At 30.8% G+C, this 23,197-nt stretch overlaps 1 protein-coding gene across 2 annotated transcripts in view; it reads right to left on the bottom strand.

The window, feature by feature from the left end:
• Positions 1-23,197, bottom strand: part of LOC107437425 (dehydrogenase/reductase SDR family member 11) — a 54,478-nt gene that overhangs the window by 3,922 nt on the left and 27,359 nt on the right. Inside the window, exons 2-4 of one of the 2 annotated variants that reach the window (XM_016049425.3) lie at positions 19,129-19,335; positions 13,771-13,924; positions 11,504-11,598 (exon numbers count right to left, since the gene is read on the bottom strand). In XM_016049425.3, coding sequence (XP_015904911.2) covers positions 11,504-11,598; positions 13,771-13,924; positions 19,129-19,316 — 437 coding nt within the window. In that variant the 5' untranslated portion in view covers positions 19,317-19,335. Of the gene's footprint in view, positions 1-2,473; positions 2,569-4,158; positions 4,313-11,503; positions 11,599-13,770; positions 13,925-19,128; positions 19,336-23,197 lie in introns of both variants that reach the window. The other variant, XM_043049709.2, reaches the window with a different exon arrangement.

Below are 23,197 nucleotides of genomic sequence, written 5' to 3'. Positions count from 1 at the left end.
TGCTTTGATGACGACTTTAAATAGTTATAATTTTTTTTCATTTTTGATATAAAACTGCATTAACATCCTAAATTAACAGTTCTGATTTTCGTTATAAAATCTTTTTTTTTTTTTTTTTTTTTTTTTTTNTTTTTTTTTTTTTTTTTTTTTTTTTTTTTTTTTTTTTTTTTTGCTTTATATGTTTAAAAACACTAAAATCTTTAATAATATTGATTCTCTTTGCTGTTCTGATTTTGAAAACGTATATGCTTTCCTTCCAAATAATAAAATTCTTGATGACCTTATTCAAATTCATAGCCTATTTAATCTTAATGATATAACTGATAAAGAGAGCTGGAAGTTTCTGGTTCATATTACCTTTAACAACAATTATATTCTATTTAATGACTGTCTTTTTCAACAAATTAATGGTATCCCCATGGGAAATGATTTTAGTACTAATGTTTGCAATATTTTTCTTTTTCTTCAAGAACATAGATTCGTTAATTCATTTGATAATCTTCCGACAAATTCCTTCTTTCTCAGATTTATTAATGATATTTTGGTTATTAATTTTAATGATTTTGAAATTCCAGCTAAACAAATTTATCGAAGTGAATCAATTCCTAACAAAACTAATATTTGATATCTTTCAGCAAATTTTTAAGATTTTTCTTGAAATTAAAGAAGATTTGTAAATTACATTCAAACTTTTTGACAAAAGAATTAATTTTAACTTTCAAATTAATAAGATTATCGATTTAAATTCCATCTTAGCCTATAAGGGTTGTTCCAATATAATTACAGATCAGATTCTTAGGCTTCACAGGTATCATTCCAATTATAAAGAATTTTTAAAAGAAACGGATAAATTATAAGATTATCTCTGATTCAATTTCAAGGTAATTATGAAGCTATTCCTAAAGCCACTGGTAAGAATAGTTTGGATGTATGACCTTTTATACTGGATCAATTAATTTATCAAGTAAACTTCTAAATTGTAGCCTTTATTTAATAATTTTAAATTTTAGTTGTCCAGTGTAATAAACAGTTTCTTTTATTAAGTATGAATGGGGGTCAGACCAATAAGCGGATACTCCCTATGAACGCTGGTAACACGTGTAGACATTACAGTTATGAAAGAAAATATGAATGAAGGATAATCTTTATAAATGGCTTTATATCCATGTATGTAGGCTCTGACTTTATAAACAGTCACCCTATAAAGAAGGAAAACCAATAAAAGGGTTTATTCCTAGTTTACGTTTGCATGTTAAACTCTACTAATATTACCTATTTGATTGTTTTGCTTGTTTGTTTTTTTATTTTGCAATTTAATTTTTTTTGTATTGTTTCTATTAGCTTCTTTACTTATTATGGTTTTTGCTGTTTAAATTTGCCAATTATTGTTAGTATGAATGTTTTTTTTCATAAATGGCATCACTGAAATGTAAGTTGCTTAGATATTTTTACCAATTATTTTACACGATAAAACTAAAAGGACATTTATTATATTTTTTCTTCTAAACAAATTTGTTTAATAGTTAGATCAGTACATCTAATTTTTTTTTTTTTTTTTNTTTTTTTTTTTTTTTTTTTTTTTTTTTTTTTTTTTTTGATCGTGTCCGTGGAAAATTAAATGGCCTCTTGTGCCTTCAAAACTGCTCTCCGCAAGCTCCAATACATCATTACTGCGAGGGATCTCACGAAGTTCTGAAGCCAGTGGCACCATAGCCAGTTGTAAAACATATGGGGTAAAGGCTGGGCAGCCGAGAATGTGATCCGGAATAAGTTGGATATCGGTACAGTTCTTGCAGGAAATATAAGTTCTTATTTTGTCAACACTCGTTTATTTTATTTTACTTCATATCGGTAAGTTTGTTTTCTGCTTTTTTTTCATTCATCCTAAACACATTTAAAATTACATTTTTAAATTGTTTAAAGACATAGACGTATTATAATGAGTGATATTAAGATTAGGACAATTATTCTTTTTCTTAAAAAAAAAAATTGTGCGTGCGTGCGTGCGTGCGTGCGTGCGTGCGTGCGTGCGTGCGTGCATGCATGCATGCATGCATGTATGTATGTATGTATGTATGTATGTATGTATGTATGTATGTATGTATGTATGTATGTATGTATGTATGCATGCATGCATGCATGTATGTATGTATGTATGTAATCATAAATTTTTAGAGTCTGAACTGCCTGGTTCGGGCACTATTATGATATAAAGTTTAGAACTCAGTATAGTTTTTTTTCTTCACCTTCATCAATGAGGCAAATGTTATAAAACCACAATTCCAGAAACTAATGACAAAAAGCTAACAATATAAGTAAAACCCAAAACTAAAAAGCTGCCAAAGTTAGCTAAGAAAATGATTAAAATGCGTAGTTTTTGAAATACAGCGCCATTTCTAATACGATTAAATAATAAATTTCATGAAGCTTAATTATTTTTCATTACTTAGTTGTATTTACGTTACTAACTTACCTCGAAATATGAATGATGTGGCCATCGTCAATACCTTTCTCATTCATTAGTTTCACTGCTTCTCTGGTGCAAATACAAAGAGCTAATATATTAACCTTAAAATAAATAAGCGTGAAAAAAATGGCTATATTTAAAATAAAAAAAGTCATTTATATATACAAGGGTAAAGACAGAATGCATAAGAGAGAATTTATACAAAATAAACTACTTTTCAAGGTGAAAATGTGATATTTTCAACTATTTCATTTGCAAATAGCGGATTAACAGAAAAAAACATGTGATTCTGCTGGATATTATGTCATAATCTGGTGTTTATATGCTAAATAGTTGTAAGAATGAAAAAGATAGGTAGGGTCAAACAAGGAACAGAACAGATTACAGATGGGCAAATGGTTAGCTTCCATAGACATAATGTAAACAGGTCCACCACGATTTGGTACAGTTCCTGCATATATAAAAAAAGCAACGTTTATGGGCCCAACAGCAGAGGATCTTCTTGAAACGGATTTGACTCACCTCTGCCCCCAACCACTGTAGCGGATGAGAAGGAAAATTGTATTTCTTTTTCTTTTTTTTTTTTGGAGTTGGCTTGTTTTACATATATATTATATATTTTTTTGTTTTATANTATATATATATATATATATATATATTTGCGTGTGTGCGTGCGTGCGTGCTCTTTGAGTGGGATCTTTTCAACCAAATGTGCTTTCGTTCTGTAAATTAGGTTAGTGATTGAATTTTTGAATTTATATAAATTGCTATGTCACACTAAAAAACGGTTAACGTACAGTTCGCCATTTCATTACAAACGGTGTGTATGACACCATTTGAACCGGACATTTGAAAACAATAGGATTAAGCGTGTTGGTCCTGTTGCTTGGCCTCCCAGATCACCTGATTTATCTCCTCTTGATTTTTTTTCTCTAGAGTGCGATGAATACTATTGTGTACGACATGCCCATAAATTCTGAAATGGACCTGGTGGCACGAATCTCCATCGCTGCTGCTTCGATCAGTGCAATGCCAGGTATCTTCGAAAATATTCGGCAAATTCATGTCGCGTAAATTTCATTCGTGCATCCAAGTCAATGAGCTAATTTCTATTACCTTCTGTGATACTTGTTAGTCATACATTTTACTCGTTTGATGCGTAATAAATCGTTTTACACTACATTCTGTATTGTAATCTCAGTGTCTTTCGTTTTCGACCATGCTTTCGTTATGTAATTTTGGTTCCTAATGATATTCTCTACCTTCTCTCCAAGTTTGTGCACGGCATTCTGAAATACCTTGTATAAGGTAAAATCCTCCCTGAATCAGATATATAAAGTAAAATCTTCTCTAAATTATATGTAATGCAAAATCTTCCCTGAATCAGATACGTAATCTAGATTCTTTGTTTTCGGAAAGTAGTTTTGCTTTTTTTTGTAATAGATAATATGTATTTTTCATTTTAATATCAAAGGTAAGACTAATTAAAAATCTAAATTCTAAAAACTGCACGGCATGCCCTCGCATTGTGTTACATAATTGTAACTGTCCTTCCAAAAAGTAACCCTGGTTACACTACTAGCTAAAATTTTGATGATTATGAAATTATAGAGACAAAAAACAAATGAAACCATATGGACTTGCTTCAATAACACTTCATTGAAATTGAAATTACGATTAGGTGAACTTACATCTAGCATATTTTTCCAATCACTCGTCGTTCCACTAAGAAGAGGAGCATTGTGACTAAGTCCAGCATTGTTGATGCAAACATCAAGTCGCCCAACATCTTGTTTTATTGCTTGAAACATTGCCAGGATTTCTGATTCATTGCTGAGATCACATCTGATAAAAATTTATTCATATATAGTTATTTGTCCAAAAATTTATAAGATTACGTTTCGACTGTAGAGATTAACTATACTCTACTTAAGAATGTTATCTCTAAATGTACTAAACCAGAGGTTCAGAGACTTAGAGACGCAACTCATACATCATTTTTTTTTAGAACGAGTCGCCTCATAAAACAATTTTCTGATGCTTAACGTTTTTTTTTCTAGCTTTAAATCTAAACTTTAATATTCTTCTAATTGATGTTTAACTCATTAACTTGAAGTTACATGTGCTGAACTAAACCTCCTACAGAGTTCGAATTATTGCTACAGTTTGCATGGTGAGTTTAGATAATAAAAAACACTTGAAATAACTGCAAATAGAAAGGCGTCAAAAATACTAACATGCAAAATGCCATTTTTACTCTAATTATCTATATATATATTTCTCTTACACGGCACCAAAAAAAAGCCTCATTACAACTCCCCGAATGGCAACTTTAGAAAATCGACCAATGATTGCTCCTCAAAATGCCACATGGCAAATGTCACATGAGATGGCTCAACATATAGCGCTTTTAAAAACGGAAACAATAACCAGAGTGAGCATTATCAGGTTGTTCAATTCAGATTCATGCCCTAAAAACATGATAATATTTAATTTAAACTCAATTAGGAATTAATTAGGCTGGCCTTCTCCATGACTATAAATAAGTCACAAGGTCAGACTTTTGAGAAAATCAGTTTAGTATTGACTAAACAAGTTTTTAGTCATGGACAACTTTATGTTGGCCTGTCAAGAGTTAAGTCATTTGACAGCCTTTCAGTAATTGCTCCAAGATGCCAAATCTATAATTGTGTTTTCAAAGAAATTCTAAATGCTTAGTGTTAATTTCTTAGAGCTTTGCAGAAAAAAATGTTTTTTGGAAAAAATTTAATTGAAACTTCTATTGGCAGTAGGCAAGGGGAACTGCCAAAATCAAAACTCCCCGATTAGAAATGCAGCATGGCGACCTCCACGTGGTATTTCTCGGGTAATGCTAACAGCCATGCATTTTAATTTATTGTATGTAAAACATCCTTATTTTGTTCTAAAATGTTATGTACTTTATCACAAATGTTAATTAATATAGAAATTGATTTCAATAATGCTGATCACCAAAAAATATTTCATTTGGCGATAAAACAAATTTTTGTGTTCTTGAAAATGAAAGACTTTTTGAGGGTTATTATCTCACAAGGAAAAGTTAGGGTTTAAAGTTTATATTTTTAAATAATAAAATTTTTTTCTAAAACTTTCAGAATTTCTAGCATTAACTAATTTATTATACACATTTAGTTGAATTTAGGTGAGTAACTGCAATATTTGATAATTTATTTTGCTAATATGTTTCTCATTTAGCTAATGTTTTGATTTTTTCACCATGTACATTCTAAATAGCTATTATACTTTTTTTAAAGCCAATAAGAACATTGATAGAATTCTTCTACATAAGTACAATACTATGTCTTTGATGATAAAATACTATGTCTTTGATGATAATATGCTATGTCTCTGTGCTAGAACATTATGTTCATTGGCGAGCGAGCGCAGCGAGCCATGGTTCACGGCGTGAACCACATAGGATTGCGTAGCAATTCTCGGGGGTTGGCGAGCGTTAGCGAGCAGGGGGCGGAGCCTCCTAGTCTTAGATAATATAGATATATAGATATAATATAGATATAATATAGATATAGATATAATATAGATATAGATATAATATAGATATAATACAGATATAATAAACCCTCTTTATTTTTAAATATAATAAATTAAGAACTTTGGCCGGGATAGCCTGGTTGGTAGGGCACTGGGCCCATGTCCAAGCGGTCATGGGTTCAACCCCGCAAGCCGAAGACTCCCCGTGTAGTAAATGGTGACAGATGCACGTTATAATCTGTCGAGTCACAAAGTCCTCTATGTTCCCATAACAAATCAATGCCTCTGGGGGTACTGATCCAGGAATTTCCTTGTCTTCTGGATTAGTTCAAAATTACAAGGCTACGGAGTTGAACATTAGTAGTCGTAAACCCAAAATTGGGTCGGCTGTTCAACGACGGATAGAGAAAAAAAATTAAGAACTTATAATAGAGCATGTTTTAGAACAAGAAATTTTTTTTATAGATTTAGATGACATTAAAATTTTTTTTAGTTTTAGTCGTAAGTATTTTAAATTCAAATTTGCATCAAAATAAAATTTATTAATATCGAGCGAGACAAAGTACAAGGTTGACTTCACGAATTTAAAATCCATCTAACTTTCATGTATGTCAAATGCAGAGTGACACTTTGTATGAAAAATAAATTTACATAGGTTTAGATAACATTAATTGAACCTGCTTTTAGTTTAAGTCCAGTGTAATTTAAATTCAATGCTGCTTCAAAAAAATTATATTAATATGGAACAAGAGAAAGCACTTTGGTAATAACTTTTATGAACTTGCAATTAAGCTACTTTGCAAATTCTTTGGAACTCTTAACCAAGTATAGAGTGCCACTTAAAATACGAGAAAGAAATTTACATGTAATAAAATTTGTTGACACCCTTTTACTTCTCTTTCCGTACAATTTAAATTCATTATTATTTTAAAAAAAATATCTTTAAATTTAAATGAGAGAAAGCACTAAGTTGATTATCCTTAATGAATTTGTAACTAAAGCTATTTTGCAAACCCTTTCGAAATTTCATGTTTGTTTATATAGAGTGTCATTTTATGGGAGAAACACATTTACTTAGCTTCAGATAACATAAACTAAACTCATTTATTTTTCGCTCATCTTAAATTTATCATTGCTCATCTTTTCATCTTAAATTTAATATTACTACAAAAACGTTGCATTAAATTTAAACGAGAGAAAACACTATACTCACAATTTTCATGAATCTGAAATTCAAGCTTTTGCAGTTTCAGTCTACCACGCTTCTTAAAGTCAGAAAAAAAGGAATATACTATTTATTCGGAAAGTAATTTCATTTTTTCCCAACAGAGAACTTAATTATTTATTTTTACAGCCAACTTCACTCTTAAGTCGGGTAGTTATTATAAATTTGTCAAAGCTAATATAGGAAGGTTTACTTGCGAAAAAGTTCAATTGATTCTACGCAATAGTTTTTGATTGGTGCGCTTTCAAAGATAGAAAGCTAAAAGCAGAATTTTCAGCATATTTTACTTTTTAAATATCAAAATGACAAAAATGTTATTTAAGCAAAGAAAAAAATCATCCGATGTGTATTTATTTATTTATTTATTTTGTCATATGCCTGTTTAGGCAGTAGGGGTGCGATTGTTCCTGCTTTTTTCAGTGGCGCCATCTATGGCCAGGAATTTGACTTCTGCCACGCCATTCACACAGCCTGTTTATAGGGCTGGTCACATTCACACCCAAAGGAGAAAGGACATAGAACACACAGAAAGAGAAAGAAACATCCATGCCTTGCCCGGGATTCGAATCCAGAACGTTTCTGATGCAAGGACAGTTCCCTGCCCCCTACACAGGCCGGTCGGCATCCGATGTGTATGAAAAAGAAGTTTTGGCAGTACGTCACAGCCAAAGCTTATTAGCAAATTAAGATATGAAGATTCACTACGTTGATTTAGGTTGATAACGAAACAATAAAAGTATTAATTGATACAAACTGGCGAGTAATAACTCGCGAAGTCACGAAAGGATAAAATTTTATTTTATTTTATAACCGTCATTAAACAACCGATCCAATTTTGAGCTTACGACTACCGATGTTCAACTCAGTAGCCTTGTAAATTTGAATCCAATCCAGAAGACAACTGAACTCTTGGATCAAATATCGGAAGAAATTTACCTTCGCTTTTGTGTTTGCATTACTTGGAGAAGAAAACCATAATAACCTCCCACGGTAAGTCAAATGGCAAAAGAGACTCTCCCCCATGATCCGTCTACCAATGAGGCTTTTTTAAGTCAGTCCACGCGAGCAGAGTGCGGAATTCATATCGAACAGTCATCGCTGGGATTCAAACCCAATTCACCTCATTGAGCTCTATCCCTTGTATCACCACAGCTTGAGATTAAATTTTATATTATATTATTTTATAACTGTCGTGCAATAGCCAACCCGATATTGAGTTCACGGCTATCAATATTTAACTCCTGTAATGTTGAACCCAAATCCAGAAGAAGAGGAAACTCCTGGATTTAGTATAAGGCAAAATTTGCCCTATACTTATTCCTTAATTTGATGGAACTAACCAAAATTTGTGTCGCATGGAGAGGAAAACCACGAAGACCACCCACTGTTAGCCTGGTGGAAAGTGAACTCCAACACATGATCCGTCTACCACTGAAGATATTTTACGTCAGCAGTGTGGTCGGTACGATCCTGGTGCAGAATTCATATCTACCAGCCGTTGCTGGGATTCGAACCCAAGAAACCTCATTGGGAGGCGAGCTCTTTATCCCCTGAGGTACCACGGCTCCAAAGATTAAATTTGTCGAATGATCATTTTACGTTTATACTAAAATTTGGACATAATTCTTTTACGGAAAGAAATTAATCCCGTCGTATTAAACATCTGTGATTTGCTTCGGAAACGTCAAGAAAATTATCCATTTTTGAAGAGCATCATCACTGGGGACGAGAAATGGGTTCTCAACAGTAATTGTTTGGGTCTCTGCAAAAATGTTCAGACAGTTATACCTTTACTTCAAATGGGGAGGTCAAAAATCACCTGGATCAGTCTTCTGCTAATAAAGAACAATAAATTTATGAGCTAAGAATCATGCTACTGCCAAAGAGATAGAAAAACGTATTGAACCAGAATTGATAAAGTAAAATTTAATAAAAATATTTATTCACGACAGGAAAATCGTTTTTTGCTTTCAGAAAGAAAAAAAATGAAATTACTTTCCAAACAACCCAATATCTCGGTTCTATTTCTCTTTTCTTGAAAATATTACAAATCTCATTCCTTTGAAAGAGAGGCTAAATTTTTAAATATTTTTACTACTCCCCAGTTCCTATGATAAAGAAATTCTTATAAAAAAATAATTATAGCTTCTGTTTTTAATTTCCTGCAATAAAGAAAGGATGATGCATCAAATTTATTGTCTGCAATGGGATCAGAATCAAAATCAAAAAGAAACATTTAAAAAAAATAATAATAATTTACACGGCTTTAACGAAATACTTAAAAAGAGTCTTTTAAAATTTAAAATAAAATATGCTTCCTTTGAAATAAAAACTAACATTCTTTGTGTCACAGNTTTTTTTTTTTTTTTTTTTTTTTTTTTTTGCTTTATATGTTTAAAAACACTAAAATCTTTAATAATATTGATTCTCTTTGCTGTTCTGATTTTGAAAACGTATATGCTTTCCTTCCAAATAATAAAATTCTTGATGACCTTATTCAAATTCATAGCCTATTTAATCTTAATGATATAACTGATAAAGAGAGCTGGAAGTTTCTGGTTCATATTACCTTTAACAACAATTATATTCTATTTAATGACTGTCTTTTTCAACAAATTAATGGTATCCCCATGGGAAATGATTTTAGTACTAATGTTTGCAATATTTTTCTTTTTCTTCAAGAACATAGATTCGTTAATTCATTTGATAATCTTCCGACAAATTCCTTCTTTCTCAGATTTATTAATGATATTTTGGTTATTAATTTTAATGATTTTGAAATTCCAGCTAAACAAATTTATCGAAGTTAATCAATTCCTAACAAAACTAATATTTGATATCTTTCAGCAAATTTTCCAGGTTTTTCTTGAAATTAAAGAAGATAGGTAAATTAAATTCAAACTTTTTGATAAAAGAATTAATTTTAACTTTCAAATTAATAAGAGTATAGATTTAAATTCCATCTTAGCCTATAAGGGTTGTTCCAATATTATTACAGATCAGATTCTTAGGCTTTACAGGTATTATTCCAATTATAAAGAATTTTTAAAAGAAACGAATAAATTATAAGATTAGCTATGATTCAATTTCAAGGTAGAAACTAATTATGATAAGCTATTCCTAAAGCCAATGGTAGGAATAGTTTGGATGTATGACCTTTTATACTGGATCAATTAATTTATCAAGTAAACTTCTAAATTGTAGCCTTTATTTAATAATTTTAAATTTTAGTTGTCCAGTGTGATAAACAGTTTTTTTAATAAGTATGAATGGGGCTCATACCTATAAACAGACAATGCCTATGAATGCTGGTAACACGAGTAGATATTACTGTTATGGAAGAAAATATGAATGAAGGATAAACTTTATAAATGCCTTTATACCCATGTATGTAGGCTCTGACATTATATGCAGTCACCCTATAAAGTCAGAAACAGTCACCCTATAAAGAAGGTAAACCAATAAAAGGGTTTATTCCTAGTTTACGTTTGTATGTTATACTATTAGTACCTATTTGAATGTTTTGTTTGTTTGTTTTTTTATTTTACAATTTAAATATTTTTTTATAGTTTTTATTAGCTTCTTTACTTATTATGGCTTTTTAAATTTTCCAATTATAGTTATTATGAATATTTTTTTCCTCATAAATGGCATCACTGAAATGTAAGTTGCTTAGATATTTTTACCAATTATTTTATACGATAAAGCTAAAAGCACATTTATCATATTTTTTCTTCTTAACAAATTTGTTTAATAGTTAGATCAGTATATCTAATTTTAACACTCGTTTATTTTATTTTACTTCATATCGGTAAGTTTGTTTTCTGCTTTTCTTCTTTCATCTTAAACACATTTGAAATTACATTTTTAAATTTTTCAGAGACATAGACGCATTATAAAGAGTGATATTAAGATTATTATAATTAAATAATATTTATATATATATATATATATATATATATATATNTATATATATAAAATCTAAAATTTTTAGAGTCTGAACTGCCTGGTTCGGACACTCAGAACTCAGTATAGTTTTTTTTTCCTCACCTTTATCACTGGTGCAAATGTTATAAAACCACAATTCCAGAAACTAATGTCAAAAAGCCAACAATATAAATAAAAACCAAAGCTAAGAAGCTGCCAAAGTTAGCTAAGAATAAAATGAGCTAAATGTTTAGTTTTTGAAATACAGCGCAATTTCTAATATGATTAAATGATAAATTTCATGAAGCTTAATTATTTTTCATTACTTAGTTGTATTTACGTTGCTAACTTACCTCGAAATATGAATAATGTGGCCGTCGTCAATACCTTTCTCATTCATTAGTTTCACTGCTTCTCTGGTGCAAATACAAAGAGCTAATATATTAACCTTAAAATAAATAAGCGTGAAAAAAATGGCTATATTTAAAATAAAAAAAGTCATTTATATATACAAGGGTAAAGACAGAATGCATAAGAGAGAATTTATACAAAATAAACTACTTTTCAAGGTGAAAATTTGATATTTTCAACTATTTCATTTGCAAATAGCGGATTAACAGAAATAACATGGGATTTTCCTGGATAGTATGTACTAATCTGGTGTTCATATGCTAAATAGTTGTAAGAATATGAAAAAGATAGGTTGGGTCAAACCAAAGAACAGAACAGATTACAGAAGGGTGAAAGGTTAGCTTCCATAGACATAATGTAAACAGGTCCCCCACAATTTGGTAAAGTCCCTGTAAATAAAAGAGAAAGTAACATTTATGGGCCCATTATCTTTTATTATATAAAAGCTAATGGAAATTTATGGGTAACATTATGAAGCAGAGGATCTTCCTAAAACGGATTTGATTCACCTCTACCCCCAACCACTGCAGCGAATAAAAAGGAAAATGATAGTTTTTTTTTTTTTGGCTTCTTGATACATTTTTGTACTATTTATTAAAAATACTGCACGATTTATTAAGATATTTCTTTGAGAATTCATTTTTATCGCCCATGTTGATTATGCTAGCAAATTTTGAGAACCTGTTCAGATGACATAACTCCCGCCAGTCACTTTGCTTCTTTTGCGCATGACCTTCGAATCGTTGTACACACGATACTCGGCTGAATCTGAGGATGTTGCGCTCCCTGTCAGTTGTTTTCCTAGCACAGCATTCAGCACTGAACAGTTTCTCATGCTAGTTACGTATACGAAGAGCTGAACTTCTTCTGCATTCTATATTCTTCGGTCAAGCTTCCCGAATGGTCAAATTTAGCGTTTTCCTTTCTGAAAACATGAATTTTTTTGTTTTTTTTGACTAAATTTTCAGATCACCAGCATCAAAATGAAATCAATCACCAGTATCAAACTTTTAGAAAATAAATAACACACGCATTGTATCTTAAAAGGACATTTGGGAACAATAAGGTTAAGCATGGTGCTTGGCCTCCCAGATCACCTGATTTATCTCCTCTTGATTTTTTTCTCCGGCGTGCGATGAATACTATTGTGTACGAGATGGCCATAAATTCTGAAATGGCCCTGGTGGCACGAATCTCCATCGTTGCTGCTTCGATTAGTGTAAAGCCAGGTATCTTCGAAAATATTCGCCAATCCATGTCGCATAGGTATCATTCGTGCATCCAAGTCAATGAGCAAATTTCGATTACCTTCTCTGTCACTTGTTAGTCATACATTGTACTCGTTTGATGCATAATAAATCGTTTTACACTACATTCTGCATTGTAATCTCAGTGTCTTTCGCTTTCGCCCATGCTTTCTTTATGTAATTATGGTTCCTAATGATATTCTCTACCTCCTCTCCAAGTTTGTCCACGGCATTCTGAAACACCTTGTAAAAGGTAAAATCTTCCCTGTATCAGATATGTAATGTGAAATCCTCCCTGAATCAGATATACAATGTGAAATCTTCCCTGAATCAGATATGTAATGTGAAAGCTTCCCTGAATCAGATATGTAATGTGAAATCTTCCCTGACTCAGGTATACAATGTAAAATCTTCCCTGAATCAGATATGTAATGTGAAATCTTCCCTGAATCAGATATGTAATGTGAAATCTTCCCTGAATCAGTTATATAATGTAAAATCCTCCCTGAATCAGATATACAATGTGAAATCTTCCCTGAATCAGATATACAATGTGAAATCTTCCCTGAATCAGATATATAATGTAAAATCTTCTCTAAATTTATGTAATGCAAATTCTTCCCTGAATCATACATGTAATCTAAATTCTTTGTTTTCGGAAAGTAGTTCTGCTTATTTTTGTAATATATAATTAATATGTATTTTTCATTTTAATATCATGCTTTTACGCTAACTAATTAAAAATCTAAATTCTAGAAACTACATGGCATGCCCTCGAATTGTGTTCCATTATGGTAATTGTTCTTCCAAAAAGTAACCCTGGTTTCACTACTAGCTAAAATTTCTCCGTAAACATAACAGTTGATGATTATGAAATAACAGAGACAAAAAACAAATGAAATCATATGGACTTGCTTCAATAACACTTCAATGAAATTTAAATTACGATTAGGTGAACTTACATCTAGCATATTTTTCCAATCACTCGTCGTTCCACTAAGAAGAGGAGCATTGTGACTAAGTCCAGCATTGTTGATGCAAACATCAAGTCGCCCAACATCTTGTCTTATTGCTTGAAACATCGCCAGGATTTCTAATTCATTGCTGAGATCACATCTGGTAAAAATGTATACATATATAGTTATTTGTTCATAGATTTATAAGATTACGTTTCGATTGTAAGATTAACTACACTCTACTTAAGAATGTTATCTCCAAACGTACTAAACCAGAGGTTCAGAGATTTTGAGACGCAACTCATACATCATTTTTTTTAGAACGAATTGCCTCATAAAACAATTTTCGGATGCTTAACGTTTTTTTCTAGCTTTAAATCTAAATTTTAATATTCTTCTAATTAATGTTTATCTCATTAATTCAAAGTTACACGTGCTGAACTAAACCTCCAACAGAGTTCGAATTATTGCTACAGCTTGGATGGTGAGTTTAGATAATAAAATACACTTGAAATAGCGTTTTTTTAGAACGAGTCGCCTCATAAAGCAAAAATTAAGAACTTATAAATCGAGCATTTTTTAGAACTTTGTACAAGAAATTTTTTTTTATAGATTTAGATAACATTAAAATGTTTTTAGTTTTAGTCGTAAGTATTTTAAATTCAAATTTGCATCAAAACAAATTTATTAATATCGAGCGCGACAAAGCACAATTTGCGAACTCCATCCAACTTTCATGTATATCAAATTCAGAGTGACACTTTGTACGAAAAATAAATTTACATAGGTTTAGATAACATTAACTGAACCTGTTTTTAGTTTAAGTTCAGTGTAATTTAAATTCAATGCTACTTCAAAAAATTATATTAATGTGGAACAAGAGAAAGCACTTTGTTAATAATTTTTATGAACTTGCAATTAAGTTATTTTGCAAATTCTTTGGAACTCTTAACCAAGTATAGAGTGGCACTTAAAATACGAGAAAGAAATTAACGTATAACTTAAAATAATATTGGCTGACACCCTTTTAGTTTTCCTTCCGTACATTTTAAATTCGTCATTATTTTTAAAAAATTTCTTTACATTTAAAATCGAGAGAAAGCACTAAGGTGAATATCCTTAACGAATTTGTAACTAAAGCTATTTTGCAAACTCTTTCGAAGTTTCATGCTTGTTTATATAGAGTGCCATTTTATGGGAGAAACAAATTTACTTAGCTTCAGATAATATAAACTAAATTCATTTATGTTTTCGCTCCATGCATCTCAAATTTAATATTACTACAAAAACGTTGCATTAAACTTGAACAAGAGAAAACACTATACTCACAATTTTTATGAATCTGAAATTCAAGCTTTCGGAATTTCAGCATTCCACGCTTTTCAAAGTCAGGAAAAAAGGAATATACTATTGGGTTGTTCGGAAAGTAATTTTATATTTTCCCAACAGAGAAATTAATTATTTATTTTTCCACTCTTAAGTCGGATAGTAGATTTTTCAAAGCTAATATAGGTGCGCTTTCAAAGATAGAAAGCTAAAAGCAGAATTTTCGGCATATTTTACTTTTTAAATATCAAAATGACAAAGATGTTATTTAAGCAAGAAAAAAATTATCCGATGTGTATTTTTTTTGTAGTATGCCTGTTTATTCAGTGGGGGTGCGATTGTTCCTGTTTTTCTCAGTGGCGCCATCTATGGCCAGGAATTCGACTTCTGCCACGCCATTCACACAACCACAACCCCTTTATAGGGCTGGTCACATTCACACACAAAGGGGAAAGGACATAAAACACACAGAGAGAGAAAGAAACATCCATGCCTTGCCCGGGATTCGAACCCAGAACCTTTCTGACGCAAGGACAGTTCCCTGCCCCCTACACAGGCCGGTCGGCATCCGATATGTATGGAAAAGAAGTATTGGCAGTACGTCACAGCCAAAGCATATTTGCAAAATTCCAATTAAGATATGAAGATTCACTACGCCAGTTCAGGTTGATGACGAAACGAAAAAAGCATTAATTGATACTAACAGGCGAGTAATAAATCGCGAAATCACGAAAGGATAAAATTTTATTTTATTTTATAACCATCATTAAACAACCGATCCAATTTTGAGCTTACGACTACCGATGTTCAACTCAGTAGCCTTGTAAATTTGAATCCAATCCAGAAGACAACTGAACTCTTGGATCAAATATCGGAAGAAATTTACCTTCGCTTTTGTGTTTGCATTACTTGGAGAAGAAAACCATGAAAACCTCACACGGTAAGTCAAATGGCTAGGAGACTCTCACCCATGATCCGTCTACCACTGAAGATTTTTTAAGTCAGCACTGTAGTCCATGCGAGCCGAGTGCGGAATTCATATCGAACAGTCATCGCTGGGATTCAAACCCGAATCACCTCATTGAGAAACAAGTGCTCTATCTCGAGATTAAATTTTATATTATTTTATTTTATAACTGTCGTTGAATAGCCAACCCGATATTGAGTTTACGACTATTAATATTTAACTCCGTATCCTCGTAATTTTGAACCCAAATCCAGATAACAAGGGAACTCCTGGATTAAGTATAAGGCAAACTTTGCCCTATACTTATTCCTTAATTTGATGGAATTAACCCGCATTTGCATCCCATGGAGAGGAAAACCACGAAGACCACCCACTGTTAGCCAGGTGACAAGGGGACTCCAACACATCATTCGTCTACCACTGAAGATATTTTACGTCAGCAGTGTTGTCAGTACGATCCTGGTGCGGAATTCATATCGACCAGCCGTTGCTGGGATTCGAACCCAAGAAACCTCATTGGGAGGCGAGCTCTTTATCCCCCGAGGCACCACGGTCCCAAAGATTAAATTTGTCAAATTCGACTTTTCATGATCATTTGAAACTTCTACGTTTAATTTTAAACTACGTCTAAAATTTGGACATCATGCTTTTACGGAAAGAAATTAATCCCGCCGTACTAAACGTCTGTGATTTGCTTCGGAAACGTCAAGAAAATTATCCATTTATGAAGCGCATCATCACTGGGGACGAGAAATGGGTTCTCAACAGTAATTGTTCGGGTCTCTACAAAAATGTTTAGATAGTTATACCTTTACTTCAAATGAGGAGGTCGAAAATCATCTGCATCAATCTTTTGCCACTAAAGAAGAATAATTTTATGAGCTAAGAATCATGCTACTGCCAGAAAGATAGAAAAACGTATTGAACCAGAATGAATATAGCAAAATTTAATAAAAATATTTATTCACGATAGGAAAATCGCTTTTTGCTTTCAGAAAGAAAGAAAATGAAATTACTTTCCAAACAACCCAATATCTCGGTTGTATTTCTCTTTTCTTGAAAATATTACAAATCTCATTCCTTTGAAAGAGAGGCTATATTTTTAAATATTTTTACTACTTCCCAGTTCCTATGATAAAGAAATTCTTACAAAAAAATAATTATAGCTTCTGTTTTTTATTTCCGGCAATAAAAAAAGGATGATGCATCAAATTTATTGTCTGCAATGGGATCAGAATCAAAATGAAAAAGAAACATGTAAAAAAAATAATAATTTACACGGCTTTAACGAAATACTAAAAAGAGTATTTTAAAATTTAAAATAAATATGTTTCTTTTGAAATAATAAAAACTAACATTCTTTGTGTCACAGATTAAGCATAAAAATTTTCGCTCTGTAACTCTGTTTACAACCTTTATTCGTGGAATTTTTTTTGCCACTAGGAAGTATTGTCCTGTTCAATGATTCAATCATTCAAAACGTGTAAAATAATATTAGCTCTGAGGCTATAAAATCGCAAAATTAACTGCAAACATATAATAAAAAATGCATAGTTGTTTTAAAAAAAATACTACAACCGAGTATTTAAAAAATAGAAAAATATGTTAATCATAATTATAAGATAATAAATAAGACTGATTACCAGCGAAAAATAAAGAAAACTGATGGTATATTTTAAATACAANTCCCCCCCCCCTCAAAAAGAAATAAGTTAAAAAATTAAAAATTAAATAAAAACTAAATTTTAAAAAAATTATAGCGTATTTTAAAAATAAAGAATAAATATCATTCTGTATTCAAAACCGTTTTTTTTAAATTAAAAATCATATATACATAAAAAAATATTATAGTATTGAATCAAAAATTTTCAGTGGCTCTTTAAAAGCGGGAAATTTTGTAAAATTGTAACTTTTGGCTCTTTCATTTCAAAAGGTTGCCGACCCCTGAGTTAAGAAATTAAAACTAACTATTGTAATGGACATTACTGGATTTCCTAAAGCAAAAATTTTAATATCCTATCACTAATCGAAGCATCCAGGACTATTGTAAGCTTTACGCAAATATGATAAATTAAGAATCCTTTCAGAATTGCCGAATGGACAAGAAAGAAAAAAAAAATTTTTGAAACAGGAACCATAAATAAAATTTTCTGTCAACTCTAAAAAACAGAAAGCAAGGTTTTTTTATTGATCTTTATTGGTCCAGAAATTCCAAGAATGACAAAAATTCAGAATTCAATTCTCATATTTTAATGTTTTAAGAACGTACTTACAATTCAATATAAAAAAAAGTCTTACGGTTCTCTCTTAGTGGGTTGAGAGGGTGACCTCCAATATACCAATTAATTGGTGCAGACGATATTTTAAGTTACGAAATCTGACACAAAATTTTACTTTCTCAGAATAAACATTCCTTTTTTTTAGACAGATTTGGATATGTAACCCTCAAAATATCGGGGTTAGCCACAATCTGGGAAATACGGTCCCAATAGTTTTCTCAGCAGAGCAGTCCAAATTTTAGACTCCGTAGTGTTAAATATATTTTTTGCGTATTTCACCATATTTCGAGAATCGTTACGTGAAAATCCAATCATTAGATCAAAAGCTATTCAGTGTTTTTTTAGCACTGTACATCACATAAAAAAATACTATATTCCGATGTCGTCTGCTGTCTGATACAAGACATTTCACAAAGAAATGGAAAGGTGGAATATTTTTTAATTATGATTTTTATTTTTACAAACGCATTTTTAAGGCTTTTCCATAATATGAAAGTATTTATATGTCCTTCATGATAAACTAATTTATAATTACTGTCATGGCCGGTGATTTAATATTTAATAAATATTTGAAAATATATAATTGAAAAAAAATCAGCCCTTCGGACGGCAAGAGCACAGACGTGGGGGTTCAGATGATAGAGCGTTCGCCTCCCAATGAGGTGACCCGGGTTCGAATCTCAACGATGGCTGTACTGTTTACAAACTGAACTGTTACAACTATGTACTGTTTACAAACAAACTAAACATTTATAAAACTATAGAATTGTGCACATTAAACAGAATGCTTACTTCATTGGAATTAATCGTCCCGGTGATTTTTTTACGCCATCCTCTTCGGAAATTTCATTTATTTTTTTGACGTTCCTTGCGCAGCCGACCACAACCATTCCATGTTTGACAAGTTGACGACAGATAGCCGCCCCAATTCCAACTGACGCCCCCGTCACTAAAGCTACTCTTCCATTCCAGCGTTCCATTATGAAACTTCAATCGAATCTGAAATTAAAAACGCAGACGATTTGCTTCAAATCAACGCTTATAACTTGCTTTGTAAACGATAGTTATTAACTCATTCAACACAATGAGCTTTCTGAATTTTTGTAACCGGTTCTAATCAAATGGTCCAGGGAAAAATAACGACAATTGTTAAAATTTAGAAATCTATATAGCATAACGGTTGATACCAGTGAACTTTAGGCCTATTAAGCTTCATGATAAGACAAAATTATTTTTTGAGATAAGTTTGATAAGATGACTAGATTGTGTGTAGTACGTGTGCTCGATAACTAAGTAAACGTAACAAAATAAGTCACAGAGTTTCGTTGATACGAAATTTCTTCTTTTGTGATTTTCTTTCCTCAGAGGGGAGGGTTATAACTTTAAAAAATTACATCATCTGATTCATAATGAAATTAGTTCTTATATTTACATAACATTTTAAGAAAAGCAATCTCACAAGGAAACGGTAACATATCATTTTCATAGGAAACAAAAAATTTTGATATATTTTGAGGCACTGAATTCAAGTACGATATTTTTCTCGTTATTTATGGTTCCTAAGTTACTCCTAAAAAAATTTATGCTGCATAGCAAAAAGAAAATCAGCCATCGAAATGTTCCAGTAGCGAATGCTATGTAGCTAGTAGCTATGTGAAAATGACTGTGTTGTTTGTGCAAGAGGTTCTCGGTTCAAAACCGATGGTTGCGAGGATTCCATCTGCTTATTTTTAAATGAATCTCCAAATTTGCAGTATTTTTTGTTAGGTTTTCTTTCAATGATTTTTAATTTACACATTTTTTGACGTTTAATAGAATTTTAATTTTTGATAATGTCATAAAATCTCTATTGAATGGAATAAACAGAGAGTTTACTTTAACATNGCTCGCCTCCGTGACTTTGGCTCACAGGTGCCCACTGGGTAACGATAAATGAGCAACACTTTCGGCATCTTCTAAGGCGAAGAATGAAAGTTCAGTGCCTGCCGTTATTAAAAAAAATTATAATATCTGCACAATGAATCAAATAAGCAGCATAGCTTGTATATAATAAGCAGTATTAGCAAAATTATAAATTCTCTATATGAAATTCTCTTTCTAAGTTTCCCATAATTAAATTCCTAAAAATCTATTTATAAATTCTAAAAAGATTCTTTCAATTTCAAAATTTCATAGTGTCATTTTCTTTAAGTACTTCGCATTTTAAAAATGGCAAGGGGTAAATTTATAAGTCAATTTGCTATGGTTAGGTCTCTCCGATTTCACTACTTTTATTTAGGTTCGAAATGGTTTCTCGAATTTAATTTTTATTTTAACTTTTTGACAACAGAAATGATTTATTTAAATTATTAATAATAAAAACCCTAAAAAAGATCAGTCTTTTAACAATTGAAATCACATAACTTTTGCCTAAACATTCAGCATATATTTAATGAATCAAATAATTAGCATCATTTATTATGCCAGAACGCAATTTAAAAAAAAAAATGGTTGTAAAAAAATTACTTGAAACGCAGTTCCGATTCGAAATTTTCAGTCAAAAACGATCTAATCAAAATTTAAACTTATCATATTCACTTACTAATAGTAAGCTAGAATTTTGTAAATGTCACACAATTTGCCCCTTTTGTAAAATATTTGAAGATCTTAGGGATAAAAACGGTTTATGTTCATAAAATCATATTCTGAGAAAAAAGGTAATTTTGCACACGGAAAGCAAGGGTTTTTCCACAGTATAGTTCTTCTTCACTATGTTATAACTTTCGGGGAGAACCGATTTTTTACGTTATTGATTTGTCAAAACTAAGTAATCCCCAAAATGTAACAGATGGCGATCCAATCGTTCTTTTCATAAAAGAAATGAACACAGCTAGCTGTTTTTTCCAATTGGGTTTCATTTGTATCCTTTATTGTTTTTCTCCACAGAAAACAAAATCAGAAACTGCCAAAATTAAAATAGAAATAACTAATTAATATTTGAGAAACTATATATTTTTTTAAATAATAAGCTAAGAATTTATTTAAAGCAACTTAAATAATGAATAATATGTAATAATAATGAGTAAATAGTGACAGTGAATAAATATTAATATTAGCAAAAATTTGTTTTTGAGTAAACAAAGAAAAAACTTCAATGTTGAAAAATCAATAAAAACTACTCAATTTAAATATATATAGTTATATTGATTATAAATTATGTGATTAGTTTCAAACTATAAATATACATTCATGTAATGAAATGCACACATCTTTTTGTAGCACATTGCATCTTCATTTATAATTTTAAATTTTTAAATTTTTATATGGCTTACAATCCACAGAAAATTAAACTTTTATCTTCATCATACTTTTTACTTTTGAAATAATTTAAAAGAAATAAATGCTAAATATTTTTATTAAACATTATATTTGGATTAGCATTCCAAATACATAGTATAAGATTTTACTGAACATGCAAAAATATTCATTAAATTTAAATAATAATTTTGTATGAAGAACCATATCATGAACAACAATCATCTACAATATGCATGCACATTAAATTAATAATAATTTCATATGTTTACTATATAATTTAATCTTCCTTTTGTAATTAGCAAATTTTTTACCAAATAAAATGTTAGCAAACAAAAATAAAATTCAAAAGTATAAAATAAAATACATTTTTTGTATTCATTAAACTGTGAAATGTAAACTTGATCTCAAGTGTTATAACAATGTCACTAAACGACAAATTTTAAAGTAACACAAAGTCTTTATTTTTTTTTATTTTATTGAATTACATAAACATGACAAATAGTTATTCTGCTTTCCAGACCCTGAGCGATTTCATAACTTGAACTGAACTAATCAAAAATTACAAAATATTCTTTTTAGTTCAGCTATCATAAGAGAAGCGGTGAATAATTGAGTAATGAAGCACAATGTTTTGTTTTTCAACTGATATTTAAGATTATGGTTTTTCGCCAAACTATGAGTTCAAATATTAGCTTTCCCTTTAATTATAGACTTTTTTGCATAAGGTACAGTTGATGGAAATTGATATAGGTAATCTTATGGGGGAAAAAAAGACATATTTTTGTGTAATCTTTAAAAATACTTATTACAGACATTTTTTAAACAGAAAAATTTATTTTCGTATGTTTGGCTTAAAAATATCACATCAAATTCATTTTGAAATATAGGATGTATATTAATAAAATTATTGGATTGTATAATTATAGCTCTTTTTTTTTAATCATATACTTTATTTATACCGTGTATTTAATTCATTTACGTTAAATTATGTTTGAAAAAAATCAGTTTACTGAAATGTTTAACTTCCTATAATTTAATTTATATAATTACTTCATATAAAAATTACGAAATTAAATTTATTAAACAATAAGTTGATAGTTTCAAAGAACAAATTTGTTTGATAATTGCAAAGAAAATTGATTGGTAATGATGAAATGTGAAAAAACCTCTTGGTGGTTATAAAGATGAGATATTTTTTTTTCAAGTAGGCTAAATTTGAAATTAGTTTTTTCTGGACTGGGACCACATTGACGAACACTGATGCATACATTACTAAACAGAATAACTTGACATGACAACAACATGAGCCTCGGTAGCTCAGGGGATAGATCCCTCGCCTCCCATTGGGGTGAACCAGGTTCGAATCTCAGCGTTGGTTGATCTATGCGTATTCTGCTAACGGCTCGCACGAACAACAGTGCTAACATAAAATATCCTCACAGGTAGATGGACCATTGGTTAGAATCTCCTTGATGTTGGGCTTATCATGGGAGGTTTTCATGGTTTTCCTCTCCAAACGCAAATACCAAAAAATATAAGCTGTTCAACAACGGTTATGCTATAT

Source organism: Parasteatoda tepidariorum, chromosome 7 (assembly GCF_043381705.1).
Source record: "Parasteatoda tepidariorum isolate YZ-2023 chromosome 7, CAS_Ptep_4.0, whole genome shotgun sequence".
NCBI lineage: Eukaryota > Metazoa > Arthropoda > Arachnida > Araneae > Theridiidae > Parasteatoda > Parasteatoda tepidariorum.
Note: the sequence above shows the minus strand (reverse complement) of the source record. Positions and strands in the feature narration are given on the sequence as shown.